General features: G+C 37.9%; 2 protein-coding genes, 1 long non-coding RNA gene and 1 pseudogene across 3 annotated transcripts in view; 1 reads left to right on the plus strand and 3 right to left on the minus strand.

The window, feature by feature from the left end:
* Nucleotides 1–22,184, plus strand: part of LOC119042750 (uncharacterized) — a 67,326-nt gene extending 45,142 nt beyond the window's left edge. Inside the window, exons 4-6 of the long non-coding RNA XR_008389724.1 lie at nt 17,351–17,586; nt 20,892–20,977; nt 21,504–22,184. This is a non-coding gene — a long non-coding RNA (uncharacterized LOC119042750). The remainder of the gene's footprint in view (nt 1–17,350; nt 17,587–20,891; nt 20,978–21,503) is intronic.
* The window catches only part of LOC119042748 (guanylate-binding protein 1), a 132,968-nt gene that overhangs the window by 43,917 nt on the left and 62,123 nt on the right, over nt 1–26,928 (minus strand). The gene's annotated exons all lie outside the window — the stretch shown is intronic.
* LOC119042768 (guanylate-binding protein 7-like) overlaps nt 661–26,928 on the minus strand; it is a 33,363-nt gene continuing 7,095 nt past the window's right edge. The window contains exons 3-11 of the mRNA XM_037136549.2: nt 25,386–25,513; nt 17,447–17,556; nt 17,041–17,237; nt 15,436–15,681; nt 14,255–14,535; nt 5,764–5,976; nt 2,612–2,714; nt 2,124–2,317; nt 661–1,242 (exon numbers count right to left, since the gene is read on the minus strand). Of these exons, the coding sequence (XP_036992444.2) occupies nt 1,069–1,242; nt 2,124–2,317; nt 2,612–2,714; nt 5,764–5,976; nt 14,255–14,535; nt 15,436–15,681; nt 17,041–17,237; nt 17,447–17,556; nt 25,386–25,513 (1,646 nt within the window). The 3' untranslated portion in view covers nt 661–1,068. The remainder of the gene's footprint in view (nt 1,243–2,123; nt 2,318–2,611; nt 2,715–5,763; nt 5,977–14,254; nt 14,536–15,435; nt 15,682–17,040; nt 17,238–17,446; nt 17,557–25,385; nt 25,514–26,928) is intronic.
* LOC119042769 (cleavage and polyadenylation specificity factor subunit 5-like) lies at nt 22,380–23,407 on the minus strand (annotated as a pseudogene).

A 26,928-nucleotide genomic window follows, 5' to 3' on the forward strand; every position in this document is an offset into this window, starting at 1 on the left:
CCTTTCCATGTATTTTTATTTTAGTTTTAATCTATTAATTGTATTTATTTATGTTTAAATAGTTAATAATTTATACAAGACATAAAAGGCACAGAAAAATATATAATGTAAGGTTAGCTATCCTCTCATATCTAGCTCCAACTATGCACATTCATTTCCTTTGTGTTCATGGATACTATCTTCTTTTATATTTTTCCAGATGATCATAAATGCACATATTATTTTCTAAATTTGTTGGTACATCTATACACACATTCTGCATCTTTTTTTCATTTATGATAAATTGTGTAGATTTCTTCATGTTAATAAAAAATAAAGCTTCTGTTTTCATTTCAGTGACTATAGAGTCCTTTGTCAATCTGTCTCAAGATTTACTTAACTAATATCTGAGAAAAAATTTAAAGTTGTTTTCTGTCTTTTGGAATTGCAGCAATCCTGCCACAGATATCATGCTACATATGTCATTTTCAACTTGAGTAAATAAATCTTAAGGTTTATTCTTAAATGTGGACTTGCTGAAGCAATGGTATTTGCACTTGAAATTTTGAAATGTATTTGCCTCACTTTACATTTCTCACTAGCAAATGGGAGTGGCCGCCAGTCTCCTGAAACCTTTGTCAACCCAGTGTCCTATCAAAACTGTTCTTTCTAGACCATCTGTCAGGTGACACAGGTACCTTCTAGCTTTACTTTGTATGCCTTCTATAATCAGTAAAGTTAAATGTTTTCATCTCTTCTTATATTTACACCCATTTAAAACATGTGGTGGCTGTTCTCTGCGCCCAGATTCCTGGGGACCGTGTAGATGAGGAAATCATCTCTGGGACTGTGACACAGGTCACCAGTGTTTCCCTCATGGAATTGTTTGTCTTTTTGCTTTCCTTATCCTGTGAGCATGAATAAATTATTATCTCCTATCACTATTTTTAAACTTTTCTTGGATGAAATTAGCATGACACACATACTTTAAAAATGAGCCACAGTGTTATGCTATTATAACATATGTCCTTTTATAACATATTTACTAAAAATTCTCAGCCCATGTGAAAAAAATTCTGCCTCCTTTCTTCATTGGAACATGGAGGGCCCCAGAAGTACACCTGCTGCCATACAAAAGAGCTCTACAAATATTGAGGGCCAAAAGTTTTCGGTTTCTTCAATCTCTTGTTTTAGTTGGGTTATCTCTTTCTTCATCTTCTCAGATTCCTCTTCAAATCCCTCAATCCGTAGTTCTTCTTGAATCTGTAAAAAAAGGAGAGAGTTCCCTTTTGAAAGTCCCACTTATTGGCACATTGTATTTAACAACTGTAGCAGGTAAGTACGTGTTCTATATGTCTACTAACTCAGTTGCTCTTTGATGTGTTTGTCCAAAATTTCCAAACATTTGGACCTGGTAGTGGGAGTATCCATGATTTACAACTTCCTAAGATGCCTCAGCCTGATCTCATTGGGTGTGGGGAGGACTTGGACTAGGTCAGCCCTGACAACTATGCCAAAAATGTGTTCCAGTGCTAAGGATGCCGTTTGGGAAGAATGGAGGTTTAAAATGATTAATTAATAAATATTTTTGGTTCCACTAAAATAGGATGACCACAAACATATGCAACACATAATGGGAACTGCCGACTCTTTAGAGAACACCAGCAATCAAACTCCCATTGAGACAAAGAATGCATTGTACTCTAGGTAGACAGTGTAAATCAGGCCCATCTGGACACTAATTCAGCAAATTGTAGCGCTTTCAGCATCCTGTATATCATACCAGGCACAATCTGATGTTTTCAACCAGGTGGATCTACAGAGTCTCTTTGATGGTTGTGGCAAGCATTCCAGGACTGAGGTCCCATTCATTTGTGGACAAAATAAAACCCTATTGTCACCACTGACTGTGGTTCCAGAGCCTGGGGCATGTTATTTGTTCTCTGCAAACTCTAATACTACAAAAGGTGCTGAGTTCTGAAGATTTAGGGCTTTAGAATGATTCAGATTAATTTGACATTTCGCTGAATCATATGCCTTTGCATTTTCTTCAGGGTTTATTACTTCGGTTAAAATTTTTCTTCCCTTCACGAGGAACTAGGTTACTTGCCTTTTAGGCTTGCCCAGGCCCCAACCAGACTGACCTTCAGCTTGTGCTCCAGTGTTCTTCCCAGCACTCTTAGTCGGTTCTCGCTTTCTTTCTTCATCTTCTCTTTCAGTTGGATTAAGTTTTCCTGGAAGCTTTTCTCTTGAGCCTCCGATTTTTCCTCCTGCTCCTTCTGTTTCTGCCTTACCAGCTCCTGTTCCTTCTCAGCTTCCCAGTTTTTGGCACGCTCAGCTGTTCCCCAAGAGTTTCACAGAGGAAAGAATATACATTATGCCGAGCTGTACCTTTTGAGCTGAAATTAAAATGGCTTAAAAATGGTAAGGAGAAATCTCTGTTTCAGAATGTGATGGAAAGGCATTAATTGGCTGAATAAGCTACTAGAATTCCGTAGTTATTTTCAGTTTAGTCAAGTGTTGGACAGAAAACACAGGAAGTGCCTGTTTTGGGAACGTTTTGCTCTCATACCTGTTACGGGACCCTGCAGGAGCCTCCCCTACCCTCTGTGATCAGAGCCCTTCCCTGTACCTGCTAGATCTTTCTCCCCAGCAGTGAGGGCTTTGTCTGCTTGCAGGATGGATTCTTTTGTTGCAGCCTGTGCCTGCAAGAAGCTCTGGAGGACCTCATTTGCCTGAAAAACAAATAAATCAAAGGCTCTCCTTTAATAAAACTACCAATTTAACTCTAAATTTTTTGTTCTATTTAGGACCCCACAGTGATTCCCTTCCTTTCATAGCCACAATTTAAAAAATCCAACCTCTTCGCTTAAAATAAAACCCTCTTTAGCAACCTCTTCCCTACCTCTCCAGCTTTTCGTCCTAATGGTGTCAGCCACCAGCCACCCACATTGCAGACAAACAAGTTTACGCGCAGTTCTACAAACACTCCTCCTCCATGGTTTGTAATATCTGCACATTCATTATCTTCAGACTGGATGCTTGTCTACCCTTCCTTTACTCAGATATAATTTACTGATACCTCAACTAGTAGCGTCTACTTCTTCTTCCAGAAAGTTTTGCTAAATATTCTTCTGAGAATTCAATGGTTGCTTGGTACACAGACCTGCCTTACCAGCTCTACCACTCATTGGCTGTGTGTTTTTTAGGTAACTTGTTAGCCTCTCATTGTGTCACATTTCTCAGTTGTATAACGGAGATGACAGTAGCATCTAAATCATATTATTCTAAGATTTAAATTGATAATCCAAACATAGCACCTAAGATGATACCTGTAATAGAAAGTGAGTGCTCAGTGTATGTTACCTATCACTGTCATTATTATCATCTTCATCATCACTATCAATGTATACTTGTATGATAATTATATCCCATAATATCCAATTGACTATGTCTTTTTTCAGTGAGAGCGTAAGCTTTTTAAGAATGTTGTTTCTTTAATTATCTCTTATACTTAGCAAAAAAACTATCACACTGTTGGTTAAATTAAAGAATGCTCTCTTTCATCTAGATGTCTGATAATAAATCATATATTTGAGAAGAAATATTGCTGATTTATTTAGAAGTGTCTAACTAATTGTGGATATAAAAGCTAAAAATGTAGGACTCACCATGCTCTGCTTTAACTTCATAAATGACGCAGTGTGTTCTCAGATTTTTTAAAAGAAAACAACAAAGACTCTGACTCTAATCTGCTACTCTTTTCCCCTCTTTTTTTAATCCTCATGTGAGGGCATTTTTCATTGTTTTTATTTTTCAATATACTTTATTCATTATGTTATTACAATTGTCCCATTCATTTTTCTTCCCTTTATATCCCTCCACCTTGTAGCTCCATTCCCTCCAGCATTCCGCCCCTTATTTCATGTCCATGGGTCATACATATAACTTCTTCGACTTCTCTGTTTCCTACACTATTCTTAACCTCCCCTGTCTGTTTTGTACCTACCAATTATGCTTCTTATTCCCTGTACCTTTGCCCCAATCTCCCCCTTTTCCCTCCCCAGTAATCGTCCTCCGTGTGAACTCCATTTCTGTGATTCTGTTCCTGTTCTAGTTGTTTGCTCAGTTTTTTTTGTTTTTCTTTTAAGTTCAGTTGTTAATAGTTGTGAGTTTATTGTCATTTTACTATTCCTAGTTTTGATCTTCTTTTTCTTGGACAAGTCTCTTTAACATTTTATATAATAAGGGCTTGGTGATGATGAACTCATTTACCTCATCTGGGAAGCACTTTATCTGCTCTTCCATTCTAAATGATTGCTTTGCTGGATAGAGTAATTTTGGATGTAGATCCTTGCTTTTCATGACTTTGAAAACTTCTTTCTAGCCCCTTCCTGCCTGCAAGGTTTCTTTTGAGAAATCAGCTGACAGTTTTATGAGAACTCCATTGTAGGCAACTCTCTTCTCTTGCTGCTTTTAAGACTCCTTATCTCTAATCTTAGGCAATTTACTTATGGTATGTCTTGATGTGTTCCTCTTTGGGCCCAACTTCCTTGGGCTTCTCTGAGTTTCCTAGACTTGTATGTCTATTTCCTTTGCAAGATTGGGGAAGTTTTCTTTTATTATTTTTTCAAATAAGTTTTCAATTTCTTGCTCTTGCTTTTTTCCTTCTTGCACCACTATGATCCAGATGTTGAAATATTTAAAGTTGTCCCTGAAGTTCCTAAGCCTTTCATTTTTTTTGAATTCTTGTTTCTTTATTCTATTCTGACTGAACGTTTATTTCTTCCCTTTGTTCCAAATTGTTGATTTGAGCCCCAGTTTTCTTCCCTTTACTGTTGCTTCCCTGTATGTTTTCCTTTATTTTATTTTGTGCAGCCTTCACTTCTTTATTTTGTGGCCATACTTAATCATTTCTGTGAGCATACTAATTACCAGTGTTTTGAATTTTGCATCTGATAGGTTGGCTATCTCCTTGTTGTTTAGTTGTTTTTCTGGAGTTTTGATCTGTTCTTTCATTTGGGCCACATATCGTTGTCTTGATGCATCTGTTATATCGTAAGGGGCAATACCTTGGGTATTTGCCAGGGTGGGACAACCCACTTCCCCTAGTTGTGTTGCTGTATGTGGGGGAGGGGTCAGAAAGGGAACAATGCTGCTTGCTCATCTCTCAACCTGCTCTCAAGAGACTGGCTATTTCTCCCACCACTACAATCCACACAGATTTTCATAGTCAGAGGTTCTGAGACTTTATTTTCTCTGTGCTGGAACCCTGGGTTGTATGGTCTGTCCTGCTCCCAAGTTGTTCCTCTTGGCTTATCTGAACGTGGGGCTGCCTGGTGCACTAGCTGCCACCTTATTGTGCATGTTTTGGGTTCTTCTGGCTGCTTGTCTCTGCCCCTCCTACCAGTATGTATGAATGTTTCTTCTTTAACTTCTTCATTGTCAGACTTCCATATAGTTCAATTTTCTGGCAGTTCTGGTTGTTTTTTGTTTTTAAATTGGTTGTTTCTTTCTTTTGGTTTTATAAGGAGGTGAAGCGTATCTACCTATGCTTCCATCTTGGCTTGAACTCTCCATTTTTTTCATTGCTTTTAGAGAGAGAGGAAGGGAGAAAGAGAGAAACATTGATATGCTGTCTTCTTGTACATGTCCTTCCATGGATCACACCCATACCCTGGGCATGTGCCTTGACTGGGAATTGAACCCATGATCTTTTGGGCTACAGGACAATGCTCCAACCAACTGAGTCATACTAGTCCTCCCCTCTTTTTTTTTCCTCACCTTAATTCCTTTCCTGGGCACCAGATTATAGGACTGTTCAATGCTGTCCATTCCTTCTAAGTACAAATTGTATCCTCCAGGAACAGAGAATGTTCCTTTTGAAATCTTTTCCATTAAGGGCTCTGAAAGCTGCCTCAGCTGAGCCTGGCAATATTTGACAGATTCCTCTTCATTGTGCAGCAAGAAATCTTCCTTCCTCATCTCTATGGTTTCCTGTCAGGGAAATGTAGAGAAACCCAAAGGAAAGAAGCTGTTAGAAGAAAAGGTCCAACCACAATCCTTCTTGAAGAAGCGGTCTGACTTGTGGTCAAGATGGCAAAGCATGCAAACACTATGCTTACTTCCTCCCAGGACCACATAAGATTTGCAACTAAAATATAGAATGGCCATCTTTGAGAACCATCTGTAGACTAGCTGAGTAGAAGTACTACAACTAAGGATAGAAGAAAAAGCCACGACAAGACTTGTAGGAGGGACAGAAATGTGGAGCAGGTAGGTTCCACACCTACAGTGTGGTCACTAAGAACAGGGAAGGATATCTCAGCTGCTGAGTCCCCCACCCTGAGGAATGATGGGTCCTCGTCCACACTGGTCTCCCCAGCCAAAGGAACAAGTGCCTGGAAGAGGACTTCCCACAATATCTGTGAAAACCTGAAGGGATTATGAGTGAATGAGGAGGGCTGCTGGATGCCAGGTGTTCTTCCTAAGGGTCCTGGGTAATGGATAAGGACTCAAAAACTTACTTTCTCTAAGCTCATTTGGGCAGCAGCTTGAAAGGCTATGTGAATATACAGGGAGGAACTTACTTGACTAAGGGGTAGGGTGGAGAAGCTGATGTCAGTGTGGCTCTCTCTGAGATGAGAAGTGGGGGCGGGTGCGATTGCTACTTTGATAAGCCCTTCCCACCTCCACTGCCAGAAGTCACATGTGTGCAACCAATTTGAGCCCTCAAATAATCTAGCACAGTTTATACCATGCTGGTAATTTTTTGATACACTACCACAACTAATTTGTACCTGGACTGATTGCTTCCATTAGGTTTTACACACAGCAGGTCTTCTCAATTCACACTGTATAGCTTCATAAAATCTCTGAAAGGCCCAGAAATCTCCAAAAAGCAGCTGCTTGACTTGGCATGCCCTTACCTCTGACTAAGCAGCTCTAAGTGTGGCATAAGCAGAGACCAGTGTCAACTTACATGCAACTCCCATCAGGTGCCACCAAGACTGGCATAAGCTGTGGCAATTGATGGTTTAAAAGTTAGCTTCAACTAAGCAGCCATAAGCCAGCAAACTGGTGGCAGGCCTCAGTTCAAATTATGGTGCCCACCAAAGTGTTCCAAGCCTGGAACTAGTGGCAGCTGACCTATTCACAGAATCTCCAAGCTCAGTATAAGTGGAAACCGATTGCAGATCACTTTGTAACTTCCACCAGGAGACCCCAAACCAAGTACAAATGGCAGTTGACCTTGGTCTGCATTGGAACTTCTCCTAAGAGACTTCAGAAGCAACATACCTGGTGGCTTTGGTGCCTAGATCACACCAGAGCACTACCCCATAGCTCCGAAAAAGACACATCTGAAGGGCAGATTTGGCTGCCACCAGAGCCCTGCTAATGAGACTTCTGTACTGTGAGATCAGTGTTCATATAACACCTCATTTCCTGTAGTTACAGGCAGCCCTTATAGCCAGTCAGCCTAAGGGTCCATTCCAACCACAGATGTTCCAACAGCAATCAAGGCTCAACTACAAAAGATGGGCACACACAACCCTCAAGGGATATCCCTGGAGAAGCCAACTCAGGTGAGCAGGAAGACTGTGCCATTGGACCTTACAGGACACCTACTACATGAGGCCACTGTGCCAAGACTGGAAGATGTAGAGGATCTACTTCATATATAGAAACAAATAAAGAGAGTAAGCACAAATGAAGGGACAAGGAAATATATCCCAAAAGAAAGAAAAAAATCTAAATGAAATGGAGACAAGCAATCAACCAGGTACAGCATTTAAAACACTTGTTTATAAGGATGCTTAATGAACTTAAGGAAGGGGTAGATGAGCTCAGTGAGAAATGACACAAAGAGATAAAAAAAGTAAAAATGGGGATAGAAAACATAAAAAGAAACAATGGAAAATGAAGAATACAGTAAATGAAATAAAGAATACATGAAAGGAAATCAAAAGCCATTTAGGTTGAATAGAGGATCAAATCACTGATCTGGAGCACAAGGTAGCAGAAAACTCCCATATGAACACCAAAAAAATAAAATTACAAAAATAAGGATAATTTCAGCGACCTCAGAGAAAGCATCAAGCACACTGATATTTGCATAATGGGAGTATCAGTAGGAAAAGAGAGAGAGCAAGGTATTGAAAACCTATTTAAATAAACACTGACTGAAAACTTTCTTGACCTGGTGAACAAAATAGACATACAAGTCCAGGAAGTGTAAACAGTCCCTAACAAGAGGAAACAATATAGCCCTGCACTAAGATATAGCATAATTACAATAAAATGCCCAAGGTAAGTGATAAAGAGAAAATTTTAAAGAAACCAGAGAAAAGCTGTTAGTTGCATGCAAAGGAGCTCTATAAGACTGTCAACTGATTTATCAACACAAACTTTGCAGGCTAGAGGCAATTAGCATGAAATAGTCAAAGTGGTGAAAAGTAAAGACCTAAATTAAGATTATTCTGCCCAGCAATATTTTCATTTAGAATTGAACAAGATAGAGTTTTACTGACAAGAAAAAACTAAAGAAGTCCATCATCAACAAGGCAGTATTCCAAAACTGTTAAAGGGATTTCTTTTACTGGAAAAATAAAGATAAAAAATATGAATATGAATATGAAAATATAGGAAAGAAAATAAATCTCAGTGGCAATTACAAACACTTAGTAAAAGCAGTGCATAAGCCAAATATAAAGTTAGCACAACGGTTAAAATGCAAAAGTAGGAAGATTATGTGTTTTGGAATGTGTTCGAAGTTAAGCAGCTCAACTAAAAGTACACTGGTATGAACATAGTTTGGTGTATATAAAGCACATGGTAACCACAAATGAAATATCTATAAGAGATATACAAGAATTAAAGAGAAAGGAATTTGAACACAATACTATGGAAACTTATTAAGAGACAAGGGAGAGGGCAAGGGAATAAGAAAGGAACAGGAAAGGACTACAGTCAGTAAATAATACAATGGCAATAACTATATGCTCATCAATAATTACTTTAAATGTAAACAGGCTAAATGTTCCAGTAAAAAATCATAAGGTAGTGAATGAATAAAAACACAACACTTGTACATATCCTGCCTACAAGAGACCCACTTCAGATAGGAAAGACACATACAAACTGAGGATGAAGAGATGGAAAAAGATACTTCATGCAAACAAGATAAAAAAAACCTGCAGTAGCAATACTTGTATCAGACAAAACAGACTTTAAAACACAGGCTGTAACAAGAGAGAAAGAAGGGCATTTAATAATGATAAAGGATCAATCAGGCAAGAGGATATAATTCTCATAAACATCTATGCACCCAAAGTAGGAAGATTTAAGTGCATAAAGCAAGTATTAATAGACATAAAAGGAGAAATGGGCAATATACAGTTATAGTAGAGGACTTTAACATGCCATTGACATCAAAGGAAGATTTCCAGAAAGAAAATAAGCAAGGAAACAATGGCCTTGAGTAACACATTAGGCCAGGTAGACTAATTTGATATTTTTAGGACATTTCTCTTAAAGAGGATTGAATTCATTCCAAGCACCTTCTGTGATGACAATGGTATGAAACTAGAAATGATTTACAAGAAGAAAACTGAAAAACACACAAATGTGTGGAGGGCAAATAACATGTTACTATACAATGAAAAGGTTAGCAACTAGATCAAAGAAAAAAAAATGAAAAGATACCTTGAGACAAATGGAAATAAAAACACAACTACCCCAAATCTATGAAATACAGACAATGGAGTTCTAAGAAGGAAATTTATAGGAATAAATGCATACCTCAAGAAACAAGAAAAATCTAAAATAAACAAATTATCATCACACTACAGAAACTAGAAAAAGAACAACAAAAAGTGCCCAAAGTGCATGGAAGAAAGGAAACAAAAAAGATCAGAATGGAAATAAATGAGAGTCTAATGAGCCAATAGATAAGATTAGTGAAATCAAGAGCAAATTCTTTGAAAAGATATATACAATTGATAAAACTGTAACCAGACTCATTAAGAAAAAAAAAAGAAAGGACCCAGGAAAATAAAACAACAAAATGAAACCAGAGAAGTGATACAAGAGAAATACACAAGATTATAATAAGCAAATACTATGAATAATCATATGCTAATAATTTGGACTACCTTGAAGAAATCCCCAGAAACATAAAATCTTCCAAAGATGAATCAGGAAGAAATAGAAAATATGAACAGCTTGATGACTGCTAATGAAATTGAATCAATAATAAAAAAAAACCTCATAACAAAAGCCCTGGACCAGTTAACTTCAGAGGTGAATATAGCCAACATTCAAAGAAGAATTAATACCTATCCCTCTCAAATTATTCCAAAAAATTGAAGAAGAGTAAAGACACCAAGACACATTTTAAGAAGCCAGCATCACTCTAATATCAAAACTAAACAAAATAACTACAAAAATAGAATATTGATGGCCTCCAAATAGGCCTTTGTCCCTGATGAATATAGATGCAAAAATCCTAAACAAATATTAGCAACCAAATTCAGCAATACATTAAAAAGTTTCTACACTATGATCAAGTGGGATTTATTCCTGGGATGCAAGGCCAGTTCAATATTTGCAAATCAATTAATGTGATACACCACATAAACAAAATGAAAGATAAAAACTATATGATCATATTAATTAATGCAGAAAAAGCAACTGAAAATACCCAACATTCATTTATGATAAAAACTCTCAGCAAATTCAGAATAGAGATTACATACCTCAACTCAATAAAGGGCATACATGGCAAACCCATAGCTAACATCATACTCAATGGTGAAAAGTTGAAAGCTTTTCTTTAAGATCAGGAAAAAACAAGCATGTCCACTTTCACCACTTTCATTCAATACAGTATTGGAAATCCTAGCCACAACAATCAGACAGGAAAAAGAAATAAAAGGCATCCAAATTGAAAAGGAAAAAACAAAACTCATTAATTGCTGATAACATAATATTATATAGAGAGAACCCTAAGGATCCCACCAAAACAACTATTAGATTAATAAATGAATTCAGGAAAGTACCAAGATACAAAATGAATATTGAGAAATCAATTGCATGTTTATACATTAATAGTTAACTCTCAGAAAGAGGAATTAAGAAAACAACCCTATTTATTATTGCATCACAAAGAATAAAATACATAGAAATAAATTTAACCAATGAAGTAAAAGACCTATACTTGGAAAACTGTAAGCCATTTACAAAAGAAATTGAAGAAGTTACTTACAAATGGAAGGATATACTGTGCTCATAAATCAGAAGAATTAACATAATTAAAATGTCCATAATATCCAAAGCAATCTACAGATTTAATGCAATTCCTATCAAAATACCAATGACATTTTTCAAAAGGCTAAATAATCCTAAAATTTATACAGAACCATAAAGACACTGAAGAGGCAAATCAATATTGAGAAAGAAGAACAAAGTTGGAGGTACCATGCTACTTGATATGAAGGTAAAGAATAAGCTATAGTAATCAAAATAGCATGGTAATAGCATAAAAACAGACACATAGGTCCCTGGAAGAGAAGAGAGACCCCTGGCATAAATCTCTGCCTGTGTGGTCAATTAATCTATGAAAAAGGAGAAAAGAATACACAATGGGGTAGAGACAGTCTCCTCAATAAATAGTGTTGGGAAAATTGGACAGATACATACAAGAATAAACACAAAATTGATTACAGACTTAAATGTAAGACCCAAAACAATAAAACTAGTAAAAAATATAGGCACTAAACTCTTTCACATTATTCTTAGGAATATATATATTTTTGGATATGTCTCCTCAGGCAAGGGAGTAAAGAAAAACAATAAAGAAATTAGTCTGCATCAAATTAAAATGTTTTCACAGAGTGAAGAAGGTCACCAACAAAACAAAAAGAGAAACCACTGAGTTGGGGAAGATGTTCACCAATGATGTATCTGATAAGGGGTTGAAATTGAATCAATATTAAAAAAACTGAATCAATAATAAAAAAAAACATTGAAATTGAATCAATAACAAACACACACACGTCCAGTTAATAAATGGGCAGAGGACCTGAATTGATAATTCTCCAAAGGACATATAGAGAGCCACAATGACATGTTCAACATAAATAATCATCAAGGAAATGTAAATTAGAACCACGATGAGATATTGCCTTACACCTGTCAGAATGGCTATCATCAGTACATCAACAAACAAACAACAAGTGTTTGTGATTTCTGTGGAAATATGGAAACCGTGATGCACTGTTGGTGGGACTTTAAGTTTGTGCACCCACCATGGAAAATAATAAGAAGGTTTCTAAAAAATTTAAAATAAAACTTTATGACCCAGCAATTCCACAGCTGGGTAGTTATCTGAAGAAATCCAAAACACTAATTTGAAAAGATATATGAACTCCTATGCTATTGACACATTATTTACAATAGTTGAGATATGAAAGCAACTCTAATGTCCATCAATAGACAATTGGTAAAAAAGTGGTACATGTATACAATGGAATATTACTTGGCCATATAAAAGAATGAAATCTTGGCATTTGTGACAACAAGGGTGGACTGTGAGGGTACTATACTAAGTGAAATAAGTTGGAAAGAGAAAAACAAATACCATATGATTTCACTTATATGTGAAATCTAAAAAAGAGTAAATGTAAGAACAAAATGGAAAAAAACTGATAGATACAGAAAACAAATTGATGGTTACCAGATAGGAGGTAGTCTGGAGGATTTATGAAGGGGAAGGGATAAAGAAGTACAAACTACCAGTGATAAAAATAGTCACAGGGATATAAAGTACACAGCATAGGGAATGTAGTCAATTATACAGTAGTTTGTTTGTCTGGTGTGAGATGGGTACTAGACCTAATAAGGGGTGATCACTCTACAAGTTATATGAATGTCTAATGATTATGTTGTATGCTTGAAAGTAATATAATATTGTGTGTCAATTATAATTTAAAAAATAAAAAGAAAAAATAAACAAAGCAGTCTGACGGCATCAGGATGGCCTGGAGGTTGGAGTGACCAGGCATCACTGTGAAAGTCTCTTATTTCCTTTGGCTCAGGCTCAACACCTATGAAATGATGGGGCTGGTACACATGACATCCATGGTGTGTTTTCCTCCCCAACTCATGTGTAATTGAAATATAACATTGTAATAGTTTCAGGTGTACAACTTAATGTATATATTGTGAAATGATCACAAGTATAGTAACATCTCTTACCTTACATAGTTACAAATATAAATTTTTTTATGAGTTGTAATATTAGCTCTCTAGTGACTTTCAAATATGCAATCCAGTATTACTCATGGTTCCTTTATCAGTAGTTGGATTAATCGGCAATGTATAATGGAAAGTTCAATATGACTTTCCTCTGCAAACTTGGGTAAAAATATACACATCAGAAATCACATGCCCAATAATGAGTTAAGTGATCTCTGAACAGAGTTTTAAACTACCACAATTTTTTTTCAATGAGGGTTTGATTGTGCAAAAATGTAGAAACAAAATTTATTTGTTGCATTCATACATTTTAATTTAGGTGGTTTTCTTCTATATGATCTGCGAGGTTTTTGTAACCTGCCAGATAGACAAAGACAGACTCAAAGGCAACCTTTCAGTGAAGGTGCCTACGGTAAGTAGAATTATGATGTTTTCTAGGAGTTCTCTCCCCTGGTTTCCACTCTACACAGTCCTTGGGCCTGCGAACATGATGAATATTAATCCTGTATGTTTTACAGTTCACATGACTTTAGGATGGAAATTTCCAGGTGGGCCTCACCTAACTACATGAGCCCTTTAAAAGCAATTTTCTCCAGCTGATACCACAGGAGGTAGTCAGATAGATGAAGAAACAATACAAGGATATGATGCACCACTGGTGGCATGTAGACAGAGGGGAGTTTCCCAGAACCTCTACTGATAATACAAGCTCATGTGAAGCTTGTTTTTAGCTTGTGGTACAAGGGCATCCATATCTTGTGCTTGAATCTGACCTGAAGAACTGTGAGCTAATAAACATGTGTTGTTTTAAGCTGTGACACACAGTGTTTTACTTTGCAATAATAGAACATAAAGAACTAGTCTTTTAGAAAAAGCAGGGGCTGTAGTGTGTAGAGCCCCATCACTCAGAAGAACCATGCTCATTCTACAATGAGAAACACACGACCTGCGGAGTCACAAAAAGGGAATCATTTTAGAAGGATAGTTTTCAGGAAGGATGGAGGCTAAGACATATTACCATAAGCTTCTTCTGAAACACCTGGTTGTCATCCTTGAAGGAGTTCTCCATAAACAATTTAATGGCTTCCCTCTCACAGGCCACGTGCAGGTCCAGCAGCTCCTGGAGCGAGTCTGTGGGGAACCTCACTCGCTGGGCCATCTGCTCGCTGTAGTGGTCGGCTGCCTTCCGCACGGCCGCTGAGTTCTCATGCTCAGCCAGAGTTGTCACTGCATTCTCCAGACAAGGCACCGCTCCACTGTTGATGGTGTCCACATAGGCCTTTGCCAGAGTCCCCAGCCCTGAATGACATGTGGTATTTAGAAAATGGACAGGAAGTTTTCACTCATTGTTTCACAAGCTTTAGAGAGCAGCATTTTAAAAATCACAACGATTTTACTGAAATAAACTTTTCAGTTTTCTTTTTCTTCTTCTTCTCATGTCCCTTTTTGTCTTCATCCTTGACTCATCTCCCTTTTTCTTTCATGTGTTCACTTTTTAATAATAACATTACTATATATTCTATTCACTCTATATTGATTTATGAATTCATCATATTATTATATTAAAATAATAATTTCAACAAATATGTTCAAAGGTTTCCTGGAATACTTTTCCCATTGAAATTTTAAAAATTGTTTATTTTATAGGTAAGTAAAGTAGAAAATTTGTGGGCACTATTCCAAAATAAATGTGGGACCCCTTTAAAAAATTATCAAGATTTTTGGGACAGTGACACAAGCATTAAACTGAGCATGGGCCCATCTCAGCACAGGGTACTGTGTCTGCCCAGGTGGCATATCCGTCCATGGTGCTCTGTACATAATAAGGCTATGGTTAAATTTACTTCTCAAACTCTAATGAGCTTCAAGGTTCATATTTTGTTATATATTTTCTAAATGGTGTAAATTCACTAAACATCTAGTGTGTGCTACCAAGACACATTGAATTCATAGTCTTACCATGATGCTGATTCCTATTCTTATCAGTACCTTGTGCTTATGTCATTAGAGTATTAGTTTCATGAGATACATCCTTCATATAAAGAAACTTGAATGAAAAAACATGTATCCCTATGTGGGACGTGAGTCTCTGCTTTGTCCACATCGCATAGAGATTTGGAAACACAAGTACCAGCAAATCCACAGTGTAGTCACACACATTGAACTGCAGACAGACAGGTTGTAACAAAGAAGACTCACCGTTTCCAGTGATAATTATTTCCTCTTTTATGGTCTTGGGTTTTGCATGTGTGAAGATATACTGACAGAAATTTTTGGATTCCTCCTGGAAATGAAAATCTAGTTGGTTTTCTGACACATCTTCCATATGCTGCAATAATCTTTTGTCATTCGTAGGCTGGTCAAGGACAAAGCAATTCTTCCTTGGAAAGAACTTCCTGATAAACTCTCTAGGCAAGTTGGATTCCTGGATTTGAGGGTCCTCACCTGTAGAAAGAAAAAGAGCAATCATTGATGAGACGTCTTCAGGCAAGGAGATTGAAGACTTTCGTTTATAGGGATCTTTACATCACTTTAACACTGATGCCTGTACGTCTCCTTTTATTTAATCATGCAAAGCAGCCTAAGGCCAATATACCCAAAACATAGACATTTTATTTATTTTTGTCCAGGGCCAGGAGTAGAGGAAGTACTTCTGGAGAGGGGGGCCACCTGTCCCATGTGAAGAATCTTATGACTGTTTTCCTTAGCTCTGCCATGGTGCTCTGTGGCTTGACTATTTATTAGGCTTTTTTAAAATGATAGATTAATTGCCAAAATTGTCAGAAATACTTTTGACATTACAGTCTTCATGGCAAAAATAAAATGTGTCTCAAGTAAGAGTAAGTTGTTTCCTGGTATAAATAAATATATTTGTGATACTTCTGCGGAAAATATCATGTGAAGGACAGACTATACAATGAACAATAAAGAAAAACTTCTAAAAATGAGTAAAAAATAAATACAATATAAAATGTTCAGAGAATTTTTTTTAGCAGATGCTATCAAAAAGTAAGGTTAACCTAAAGCCACTTGGAGGCTTTCTTACCTGTTCTCTACACCAGATTATATAGAATGTGACAACATCACACAGAGGGATTCTGGGCATATATTAGCTCTTCAATAAATGATTCTTGTATGAATAAATACATTAAATAAACAAAAGATGTTTCTAGGGACTGCCTATTGTTCTCTCTGCTAAATTTACTCTAATAAATTTACTATATCAACTTGGTAACATATTGTATTAGGATATAGAATAAAGAGAATAATAAATGAATAATGAATGAATTCTTCATATAAAGGGTATAAGTACCCTTTATATGAAGAATATAACTACGCAGGCTAGTGATATAGATTATAAAAATGTATTTCAAAAAATTTTTGATGTGTTTGTGAGTCTGTGTTTAACATCTTTCATATTAATTAAAGATGTTATTCTTCTTTTTCATATTTCATATTTTTCTCTGAAAAATACCCATTTCTCTGAACTTAATAGTAGCACAAAACTTTGAGCCTCAGGAAGTTTTAGCAATGGTTGTAATTCTCTAAGTTTTTTCATGATGTCAATTATTAAAAATATTTGGTCTAATATTTGATATTACATTTTCTCAGCCAACTTAAATTCCAGTCACTGGAGTTTTTTCAATAATAATAACAGGTGAAACCATACCCACCTGTTATACACATATCATCATTAGCATGGGCCTCAATGTGATCGCAAATAAAAGATTGACCTTAAATGCTGACTCATAGGGCTCAATTGCTCCTATGGGAACTTTTACTGCCCACACCACCGTCTGATACCTGGAATCAACTTCAAGGCATTCTGCAGGTACTCATCTGCAGTGATAGGGCGTCCATCCATTTCCAGCTCCAATGTGAAGTCACGCACAGCCCAAACAAGATCTGGAAAGAAACTCATGAACTCGGCTGAGTCATCTTCCTCACCAGGGCTGGGCGAGGATTTTGTCCTGATTAGCTGTGTCAGTTCAGTCACATAACTGGGCTCTAGCTAAGGAATGAGAAGTGCTTCACACCAAAATTTCCAGCTTTCACCCAGAAACAATATTTATAAACATTCCTGTTCACCCTGTGTCCCTTTCTTCTCATCCAGGATTATGGACACAAGGGAAAAACAAACAACAACATCATCTCAGTTCCATTCCCACAGACCCCAGGACCCATGGTGGAGCGGTCCCTGGAAGGATACTGCAGTTGCTCCAGGGCCTGGTGGTTGATGGCGCCCATGCTGTTGTAGACGAACACGCTGCTCAGAAGCACAGCCAGGGCAAAGATCCACGAGTCATTCTTAGGGTCACCCTAGGAAGTGCAGAACAGCAGGCATCTCAGGTATCTACTGTGTTTGTTTGTTTTAAAGTGTTAAATTGCAATGATGATAAATAAAACAAAAAAACAGTACTATTTTAATTAAACATTTACTTTACAAATATAAGCAGAACAGTAACAGAGTCTTAGATACAAAGAACATTTTAATGGTTGTCAGATGGGAGGGCAATTGAGAGGATAAGTGAGAAAGATAAAGAGATTAAGAAGTGCAAATTGGTTGTTAGAGAATAGTCCTGGGGATGTAAAGTACAGCCTAGAAAGTATAGTTAATAATATTTTTTCCCTGGCTGGTGTGGCTCAGTGGATTGATCACCAGCCTGCAAACCAAAAGGTTGCTGGTTTGATTCCCAGTTAGGGCACATGCCTGGGCCAAGGGCCAGGTCCCCAGTAGGGGGCGTGTGAGAGGCAACCACACATTGATGTTTCTTTCCCTCTCTCCCTCCCTTCCCCTATGTCTAAAAATAAAGAAGTAAAATCTTTTAAAGAAGAAAATATAGTTAATAATATTCTAATAACCAGAAATGTAAGGTGTCTGTTGGGTGCCAGGTTTATCAGGATGATCACTTAATTATGTAATTGTTGGAAACTGCTCTGCCTAGTTTTAGGAATTGTATCTCTACCCCTTGTAGCTAAGGGGGAGAGACAATCTCTGGAATGCCAGCCACAGGAGACAAAGCCTGTCTCTGGTAGCAAACGCTGCCTCAGTTCCTCTCCCTGCCCCCAGAGCTTGGTTGGAAGTCAATGATGGGTAAGACCCCTCACAGCGGGGGACAACCTAAGCCAGACTCGATCACCTGGGAGGCCTTCATGGAAGGACTTGGGGGGGCTGCAACAAAGAGGGAGCAATGGACCCTCACCGTCCCCCTCCGGCTTTGACAAAGCCGGAGTCCCCAAGTTCTCTGGGAGAAGAGCTTCCTGGCTCTAATCCCCTTAAGCCTGAACACCTGATGGGGAGAGGTGCAGCTCCTTGCCTGACCAGAGCGTGCCCTGGGGAAAAATCTGGCATCACAAAGGCTTGCTGATTAACCTGTGAAATCTGTTCTGCTAAGAGTGCTTTTATTAATATGATTAGGGTCTGAGAGGAAATGAGTATGTCTCCCATAGTTTCTGCAACTCTCTTCCTGACAGACACTGACTCTGAAGCCCTCAGATCTCTTTGTAATGTTATCTACTGTTTGATCCTTGCCGCCCTGTATTCCTGTGTATTACAACCCAATAAAAGGCTATGGAAGAGGGTGCTCGGGGCCTTTTTCTCCTCGGAGAAACTGGCCACTGCTGGCTTCTTTCTCCCCAGAGAAACTGGCCACAGCACACTCCTCCATTCCCAGCAGATCGCAGCATGTCTTCCTGCGAAGGCCATATTTATTCATTCACGCATGTCCGTGGCACCGGGGGGACCTCGCGAAAGTAGTCGCCCCCACATATAATAAATATCTAATCACTCAGGGTACACCAGAAACTAATATGATAATGTATGTCAACTGTAATTGAAAATAAAAAAAATGATTTCAAAAATATAATGAAACTGTCAGCTTTTTCTATATTTACTATAAATTTAATACGAGAAAAAATTTCAAAATCGTACTATAATTGATACCTAAATTCTAAGATGTGAATACAGTGACCAAAAATTTCAGTTTACAAGTGTATTGATTTTTCTCTCAACAGATACATTTTCCAAATTTGTCTTTCATCTTACAATATAATCCATCACTAAAATACAAATTATACCCAAACTGGCTTGATCTAGACTTACTTAGGTGTTAGTTTTTTTGTTTTTTTGTTTTTTCACAAAAACAAGCTTGATAAATATGACTTAATATTAAAATGTTTTATGGCTCAGGTCATTTTACAGTATTAGTGTCTCATCACACATTTAAACACAAAGGAAAACTGAAGTGAGTCCCATATAATAAGTTATATAAAACAAGTGGAGCAACAATGGCAAATGAAACTTTCTGCTGCAGAAGTTGACTTGCGTTTCAGTCAGAAATCACTGAGCCTCTTCTGGCCGTTTTGATGGATAAAACCGCACCCTCTCCGAGACAGTCTCAGTGATGGGCACGTATGCCCCAAACCCAGTGAACGAGGAAAAACGTTATGTTTGAGGAACTCCAATGTGGAAAAGCTGCTCTAAGTATTTCATCTCAAGTGACGGAGCAGGTACTTAAAAAAAATAAACTCATTAAAAACTGGACACAATAAAAACTGTGTCATTTAAGAAAGGGAATTTTTAAAAATACTGTTTTATTTTTATTTTATTCTATTATTTGGTACTTTTTAAGAATTGTTGTTCAAGTACAGTTTTCTGCCTTTTCCCCCCATCCCTCCCCATCACCCAAGCCCTCTCCACCTCCTTCCCCTATTTTAAAACCCCCCTTGTTATTGTCCATGTGTCCTTTCTAATTGTTCCTGCAAACCCTTCACCCTTTTCCCCCATTACCCCCTCTCCTCTCCCCTCTGGTCACTGTCGGCCTGTTCTTGATTTCAATGTTTTTGCTTATATTTTGCTTGCTTGTTCGTTTTGTTGATTAGGTTCCAGTTAAATGTGAGATCATAGGTATTTTTCTTTCACCGCCTGGCTTATTTCATTTAGCATAATGATCTCCAGTTTTATCTATGCTCTCACGAAGGGTAGGAGCTCCTTAAGAAAGGAAACTTTAAACTGACTGCTTGCTGGTGTGCTGAATGTAGGGGACTCTACCTTTCACTTCTAATCGGGCGTGGAAGGAAAAAGAGAGGCTGGCTAATTTGGCTGTTCTATCCAAATAAAATGCTAACTTAATGGGACCACTAAATACTGAATTTTGGGGGCTGTAAGATGTACCAGACCATAAGACAGCCCTAGGTTTTAGAGGAGGAAAACATTTAAAAAAACTTTTGAAGCAAAAAATGTGGTAAAATATTTAATAACATAAACAACATAGGCTGCCACCCCCCACCCCCCAGAGTAAGCTGGTAAGCTACAGTCAGACTATAAGACTCACCCCCTTTTCCTCCCAAATCTAGGGTAAGGAAAGTGCATCTTATAGTCTAAAAAATATGGTATCCAAAGTAACAGCCAGCAAACACCTGTGCACTAAGATTCTTTTTTTTAGTCTCCCAAATTTGAACATGAATCATCAGTATTTTGTAAAGTTTTTTAAATGGGAGGGAGGTGGAGAGGAATGAGGGGGTGGGCTGGGATGGGAGTAAAAGGTAGAAAACTGTACTTGAACAATGATTAAAATTTTTTAAAAGGGAGGAAGTTTTTTGATTTCTTATTTTTCTATTAGGCTGACAAAATGTATCCCTTATCCTGTCCTTAGATTTCAGATTATTGAAATACATTTTTGGAGAAGCTTTGTGTCACTTGCTACAATTGAATTTTCATCTCTGCGAGTATAACTAAAAGGTAATTATATATATATATATATATATATATATATATATATATATATATACATATATATATATAATTTTAATTGTTGTTCAAGTACAGTTTTCTGTCTTTTACTCCCAACCCAGCCCACACCCCAGTGCTCCCCACCTCCCTCTAAAGTTAATCTTAAGAACCTAACTTTGCCCTGGCTGGTGTCACTCAGTGGATTGAGCACAGGCTGCAAAGTAAAGGATCGCTGGTTCACTTCCCAGTCAGGGCACATGCCTGGGCTGCAGGCCAGGTGGGGGGACACATGAGAGGCAACCACACATTGAGGTTTCTCTCCCACTCTTTTTCCTTCCCTTCCCCTCCCTCTAAAAATAAATAAATAAAATCTTTTTAAAAATCTTCATTTGCTAAAAACAAACAAACAAACAAACAAACAAACAAACACTCCCCCCAACTTTGCAACTGAGTTCATGACCTAAGAGACCCATTTTTAGAAACTTCCTTCCTAGATCACTATTTTTTTTAAAGGTTTATTTTATTCTCATTCGAGGCTGCAGGGAAGGGAAAGAGGAACACTGATGGAAGAGAGAGCAGTGACTGGCTGCCTCCTGCATGCCCTGCAACCCGGGATGAAGCTGGAAACCTGGGATCGAACCGCAACCTGGGCATGTACGGTGACCAGAAATCGAACCAGCAACAGACTACACTCCAACCAACCAAACTGTGCAGGCCCGAGCCATGGGTCACACTTTACCATGGCCCTAAGAATAACTAAGACCTAATTTCAAAACAGCACAAGTAATTAATACACCTATTATGTGAAGGAAAAGCTCTAAATCAGCTTTTTCTACCATTTCCCATGATTTTCCCTGACCTAATATTTTAATGAATCCCCATATGTTTAAGGTCTGTTGCTTATGAACTGACATCTGGATCTACCAGGATAAAAAGCACCAGTCAGCAATACCCTGGGGGTTCTGCTGTAATACATCTCATCAGAGGGTAAAATTTGATGATGGCGTTGCCCTTGGCTTTGTTCAAGCAAATCTGTAGGAAGTTCCCCAAAGTAACAGAAGATTCTCATCACAAAGATCTAGCACATATATAGTGCTGGACTGTAACCCCCAAGAACGGTACCAGAGCCAGGGTCCCATAAACTCGTCTCACCTACAGCTGTCATTGTCTCTAAACCAGCTTGGGGAAGAGAAGAAAATGATCCTCGCCTATAAGAATTTTACAGGTTTAATGTGAACTTTAAAATAAAATACAAATAGAAGGGAGTCTACTTTCTTTATTTACTTTCTTTAACGTTTTACAAAAACATATGAGAAGAAACAAATGTGAAACTGAACATTATCACATTTGCACCACTATCTACTTTTTCATATTAATTTTACTATTAAACAATAGAAAGCAGGTGGCAATTTAGGGACTAGGAAAGAGATGAAACCAAAAACAAGCTGTTCTGCCATGTTTGTCATTCACAATGTAGAGCTGTGCTCACAGAGACAGCTGCTTTTACTTCTTCTGGGGATGAGAATTCAGTTGTATATAAAACTGAACCTGTTCAAAAGCTGAGGGAGCCTAGAAATCAAGTGTCCCTATCCTGGTGGATTGTCATGCAATACAAACAATGGTGCGGTTACCAGCTTGTAATTTTTAGGGACTGACTGCATTCAAGGCTTTCTCTTCAATTTGAACCCCAAACAACTTTTGTTCCTTAGGTTTGCTGATATGTTCAGGCATTTATGGATACTGAGGAGGTTCAAAATTTGTTCTCAGCCAGTTACCAATGTGGTCATCCATGACCCAGTCTTTCAGGACTCCATCTGACCACCTGGTATCTCTGTTAAGCATTCCAGTCCTTCAACTTCATCTTCTCTGAGGTTAAGTTCACCACGAGGTAGTTCCCTACTTTTCTTCCAACTGAAGAAAGTTGTTCCCAGCTGCAGCAGTACCATATGGGGTAGCCAGTGCTCACGTATAATCAGAACCCCTTCTTATAGTCATCCTCATCTAATTTTATCAAATTCCTCCACGGGCTGAAATCTGGCTGCAACAGAGCTGTCCTCATAGGGGGCTCTTTTGTAGCAAAACTGTACTTGGTGAGAGGGTCTAGGTTGTTGGTGTGCTCCCAGGTGAGGCGCTTGGTCAGCTGGATATACTTGTTGCTGACCACCACCATGCCAGGCCAAATCATCTGCCAGCAATTTGGTGGCAGTGAGACGTGCCTCATGAGCACTGACAGCCAGCAGGAAGGGGGTGACAGGGAGACTTTCCTGGTGTGGGAAACAGTGATCTCTATTCCACTCAGCAGCCATTGCCCATCATTAACTTGAGGATGCAAGAGGAGGTGTGTGAATGCCAGAAGTGAGTTAAGGGTCTACCCTTCATCCACTCATTCAGTTCTTCGTGCAGTATGTCAGCTCTACTATGACTGAAGAGTAGGGTGAGTAACAACAACTGTGAAGACAATGCTGAATTCAAGCCTCATTTTGGGTAGTTACATTGACCTCCACTTGTGGCCTGAGTTTATTTAGCTATGAACAGAAGTAAACCACAAAAAGTAAGCAAAAAACGTGTCAAGTATTTAATACAGTGCCTAAAACATAAAAATGTGCTATAATAATTGGGCAATGATCTCTCCCTTTTTCTTTTTTAATGTTTTCACTAGAATCATAGCACATACAGAAAGGCATATAAAACATAAATATATAAATTAACACATCGTAAAGCAAACACTCATCTAACCATCAAGAAAGAGACATTATAAATGTCTTTAGAATCCTGGACTGTCTCCCTCCCCTGTTATAATCCCTTTCCTCTAAACTAGTTACTGATATGCTTCTTACAATAAATAATGCTTGCTTTGGGCAATGATAACTTTGCAATTTTTCTCAATCACAGGCTTATTTGGGACAAAAATGCTATTCTATTAAATTTATCAAACTATTCATTGCGCATCTAAAAAATGCCAGCTACTGCATTTGCTTCTGTGGATATACCATTCCACAGGGTAGGCCCTGACCTCCAGAGATGTCTTGCTGGAGGGTCAGATGTACAAGGCAGCATGTAAGTACATCCAAGGTGATCAACTCTGCCAGGAGTGAAACCCAGCACTATACCATAAAAGACAAAGGGGATGAAAAATCTAGAAAAGTACTCTGTGATTTCAGGGCAAGAAGTGATTATGTCTGAATGCAGTACAATCCCATTAGGTTGAAAACAGCTGGGCTTTAAAGAACTGGCAGAATGTGGAACTGTGGAGAGAAAGAGACCATGCAGATGGTAGGACCAACAGAAGCCAATCAGAATGGTCAGAAGTGTGGCCATTTAAAGGCATTACAGATTATTTTATTTGATTGCAGTAGTGGTTATGTGTGTGGTTGGTGGGAGTAGATGATGAGGCTAAAAACAAGATTCAGGGCAAGTCATGAGTGACTCTGCAATAGAGTTAGATACTATGGAAATACTCTAGAGCTGTAAGGACGGCACATAGTTCTGCTTCTAGCAGTTCTATTTGGTATGTCTTGTTTCCTTAACAAATGTGATTACGTGAAAAAGAAGGTTTATGCAAATTACAATCTATTAGACATCAGTAGACCATCATGGGTTATGTTGAGCTGATTATTGAGAATTTTTTACACTCAGATTTTCCTACACTTATTCCCTTGCTCTTTTAAAACATTAAAAAAAATTTTGCAGTAAAGGCAGCCAGAAATTCACTGGTGCAACTTTCAACTTAGATGTACACTAATATAAATAATGAGAAAAGATCGAATTGCAAGGATCACTATAAATACAAAATATTATACCATCCCCTAATAGTGCTTTTGGTAGGTGTAACTCATGCTTTTACGGAAGTCAGTGCAGAATTCATCTTCAAATAAAAAATATTCCTGGTGTAGCTGAAGCATTTCTGGAGATTATTTAAGTAGATTATTCTACTGCAACCCATTTTCATGGGTCCTACCTCCAACCACATTAATCTCACATATCTTAACTAGTAGATCCAATGCGTTACAACTTCCTTTAAGAATGACTGGATTAGATTCTCAATTTTTGTATCCATGGTACCCTGTTCTGATAATGCAGCATATTATCTATCTCCTCAACTAGGCTGTGGGTCTTCACTTCATTCACTGTCATATCTGCAGTGCTTAACACAAACCGCTAACTGCAGCTGCCCAGTAAGTATTTGATATGTGTTATTTGCACCTGTGTAAAAATAAAATGATCTATTCCTAATTAAAGTGTTGAGTTTACCAAGAAATTAAATAGAATGAAACAGAAGTTAGCCTCATTGTTCATAACTGAATTTGTATTTTAGAGGAATGTGTCATAAAATTTGAACTGAGGTAGCAAATTAAAATGTAAGTGGGGTTTACATTTTAAGAAGAAAACCAAGAAGAAAGAAGGTTTTCTGCCTCACCTTTTCCACATTGCCCAGGCCCTCTGTGTCCAGAAGAACCAGAGTGTGGTTGGGCTTTGAGGGGTGGGGTACACACCACATCCAGACGCCCTTGGTTTCAGACTTCATCATGAACCCCAGAGGGAAATCTGCAAAAGAAGAGGAGGGAGTAATATACGGTAGCAGCAGATAGTCCAGGATCTGTGTGGGTCATTTGTGTCTTGCCAGGACCTGTACAATACAGCAGCTTTTGTTGGAATTTTTTTCTCCCTTTCATCCTTGTATGCTTCTCATTTTTACCTTTTTTTTAGTTATAGTTTATTGATTATGCTATTACAGTTGTCCACATTTTCCCCCTTTGACCCTCTCCACCCACCATCCCTCACTCCCTCAGGCGCACCTCACACTAATGTTCATGTGCATAGGTCATGCGTATAAGTTCTTTGGCTACTTGATTTCCTATATTGTACTTTACATCCCAAGGCTATTCCGTAAGTCCCTATTTGTAGTTCTTAATACCCTCACCTCTTCACCCATTGCCCCACACCCCCTCCCATATGGCCACCATCAAAATGCTCTCCGTATCCATGATTGTGTCTCTGTTCTTCTTTGCTTCGTTAGTTTTTTGGAATCAGCTGTTGATAAGTATGTATTTATTGCCATTTTATTGTTCACAGTTTTGGTCTCCTTCTTTTTCTGAAATAAGTCCCTTTAACATTCCATATAATAATGGTTTGGTGATGATGAACTCCCTTTGTTTTTTCTTGTCTTGGAAGCTCTTTATCTGCCCTTTAATTCTAAATGATGGCTTTGCTGAGTAGAGCCATCTTGGCTGTAGGTCCTTGCTTTTCATGACTTTGAATATTTCCTACCAAAACCTTCTAGCCTGCAAAGTTTCTTTTGAGAAATCAGCTGACAGTCTTATGGGGACTCCCCTTAAGTGACTAACTTCTTTTCTCTTGTTGCTTTAAGATTCTCTCTTTATCTTTAACCTTTGGTATTTCACTTATGATGTTTCTTGGAGTGGGCCTCTTTGCATCCACCTTGTTTGGGACTCTGTGCTTCTTGGACTTGCATGTCTGTTTCCTTCACCAAATTAAGGGAGTTTTCTTTCATATTCTGTTCAAACAGATTTCCAATTTCCTGCTCTTTCTCTTCTCCTTCTAACACCCCTATGATGCGGATGTTATAATGCTTGAAGTTGTCCCAGAGGCTGCTTATATGATCTTCATTTTTTTGGATTCCTTTTTCTTCTTGTACTAATTGGGTTTTTTTTTTTTTGCTACCATAAGTTCCAAATCATTAATTTGATTTTTTGCTTCTTCACACTACTGTCATTTCTCTGTAAATTGTTCTTTATTTCAATTTGTGTATCCTTTATTTCTGACTGGATTTTTTTATGTTGTTGAGGTCCTTGCTAAGTTCCTTGAGCATCCCTATAACCAGTGTTTCAAAATGCATCTGATAGGTTGCTTATCTTCATTTAGTTCTGTTTGTAGAATTTTGATCTGTTTTTTCTTTTGGGCCATGTTTATTTATCTCTTCATTTTGACAACCTCCCTGT

Source organism: Artibeus jamaicensis, unplaced genomic scaffold (assembly GCF_021234435.1).
Source record: "Artibeus jamaicensis isolate MK-2021 breed Jamaican fruit bat unplaced genomic scaffold, CSHL_Jam_final scaffold_1019, whole genome shotgun sequence".
Classification (NCBI taxonomy): Eukaryota; Metazoa; Chordata; class Mammalia; order Chiroptera; family Phyllostomidae; genus Artibeus; species Artibeus jamaicensis.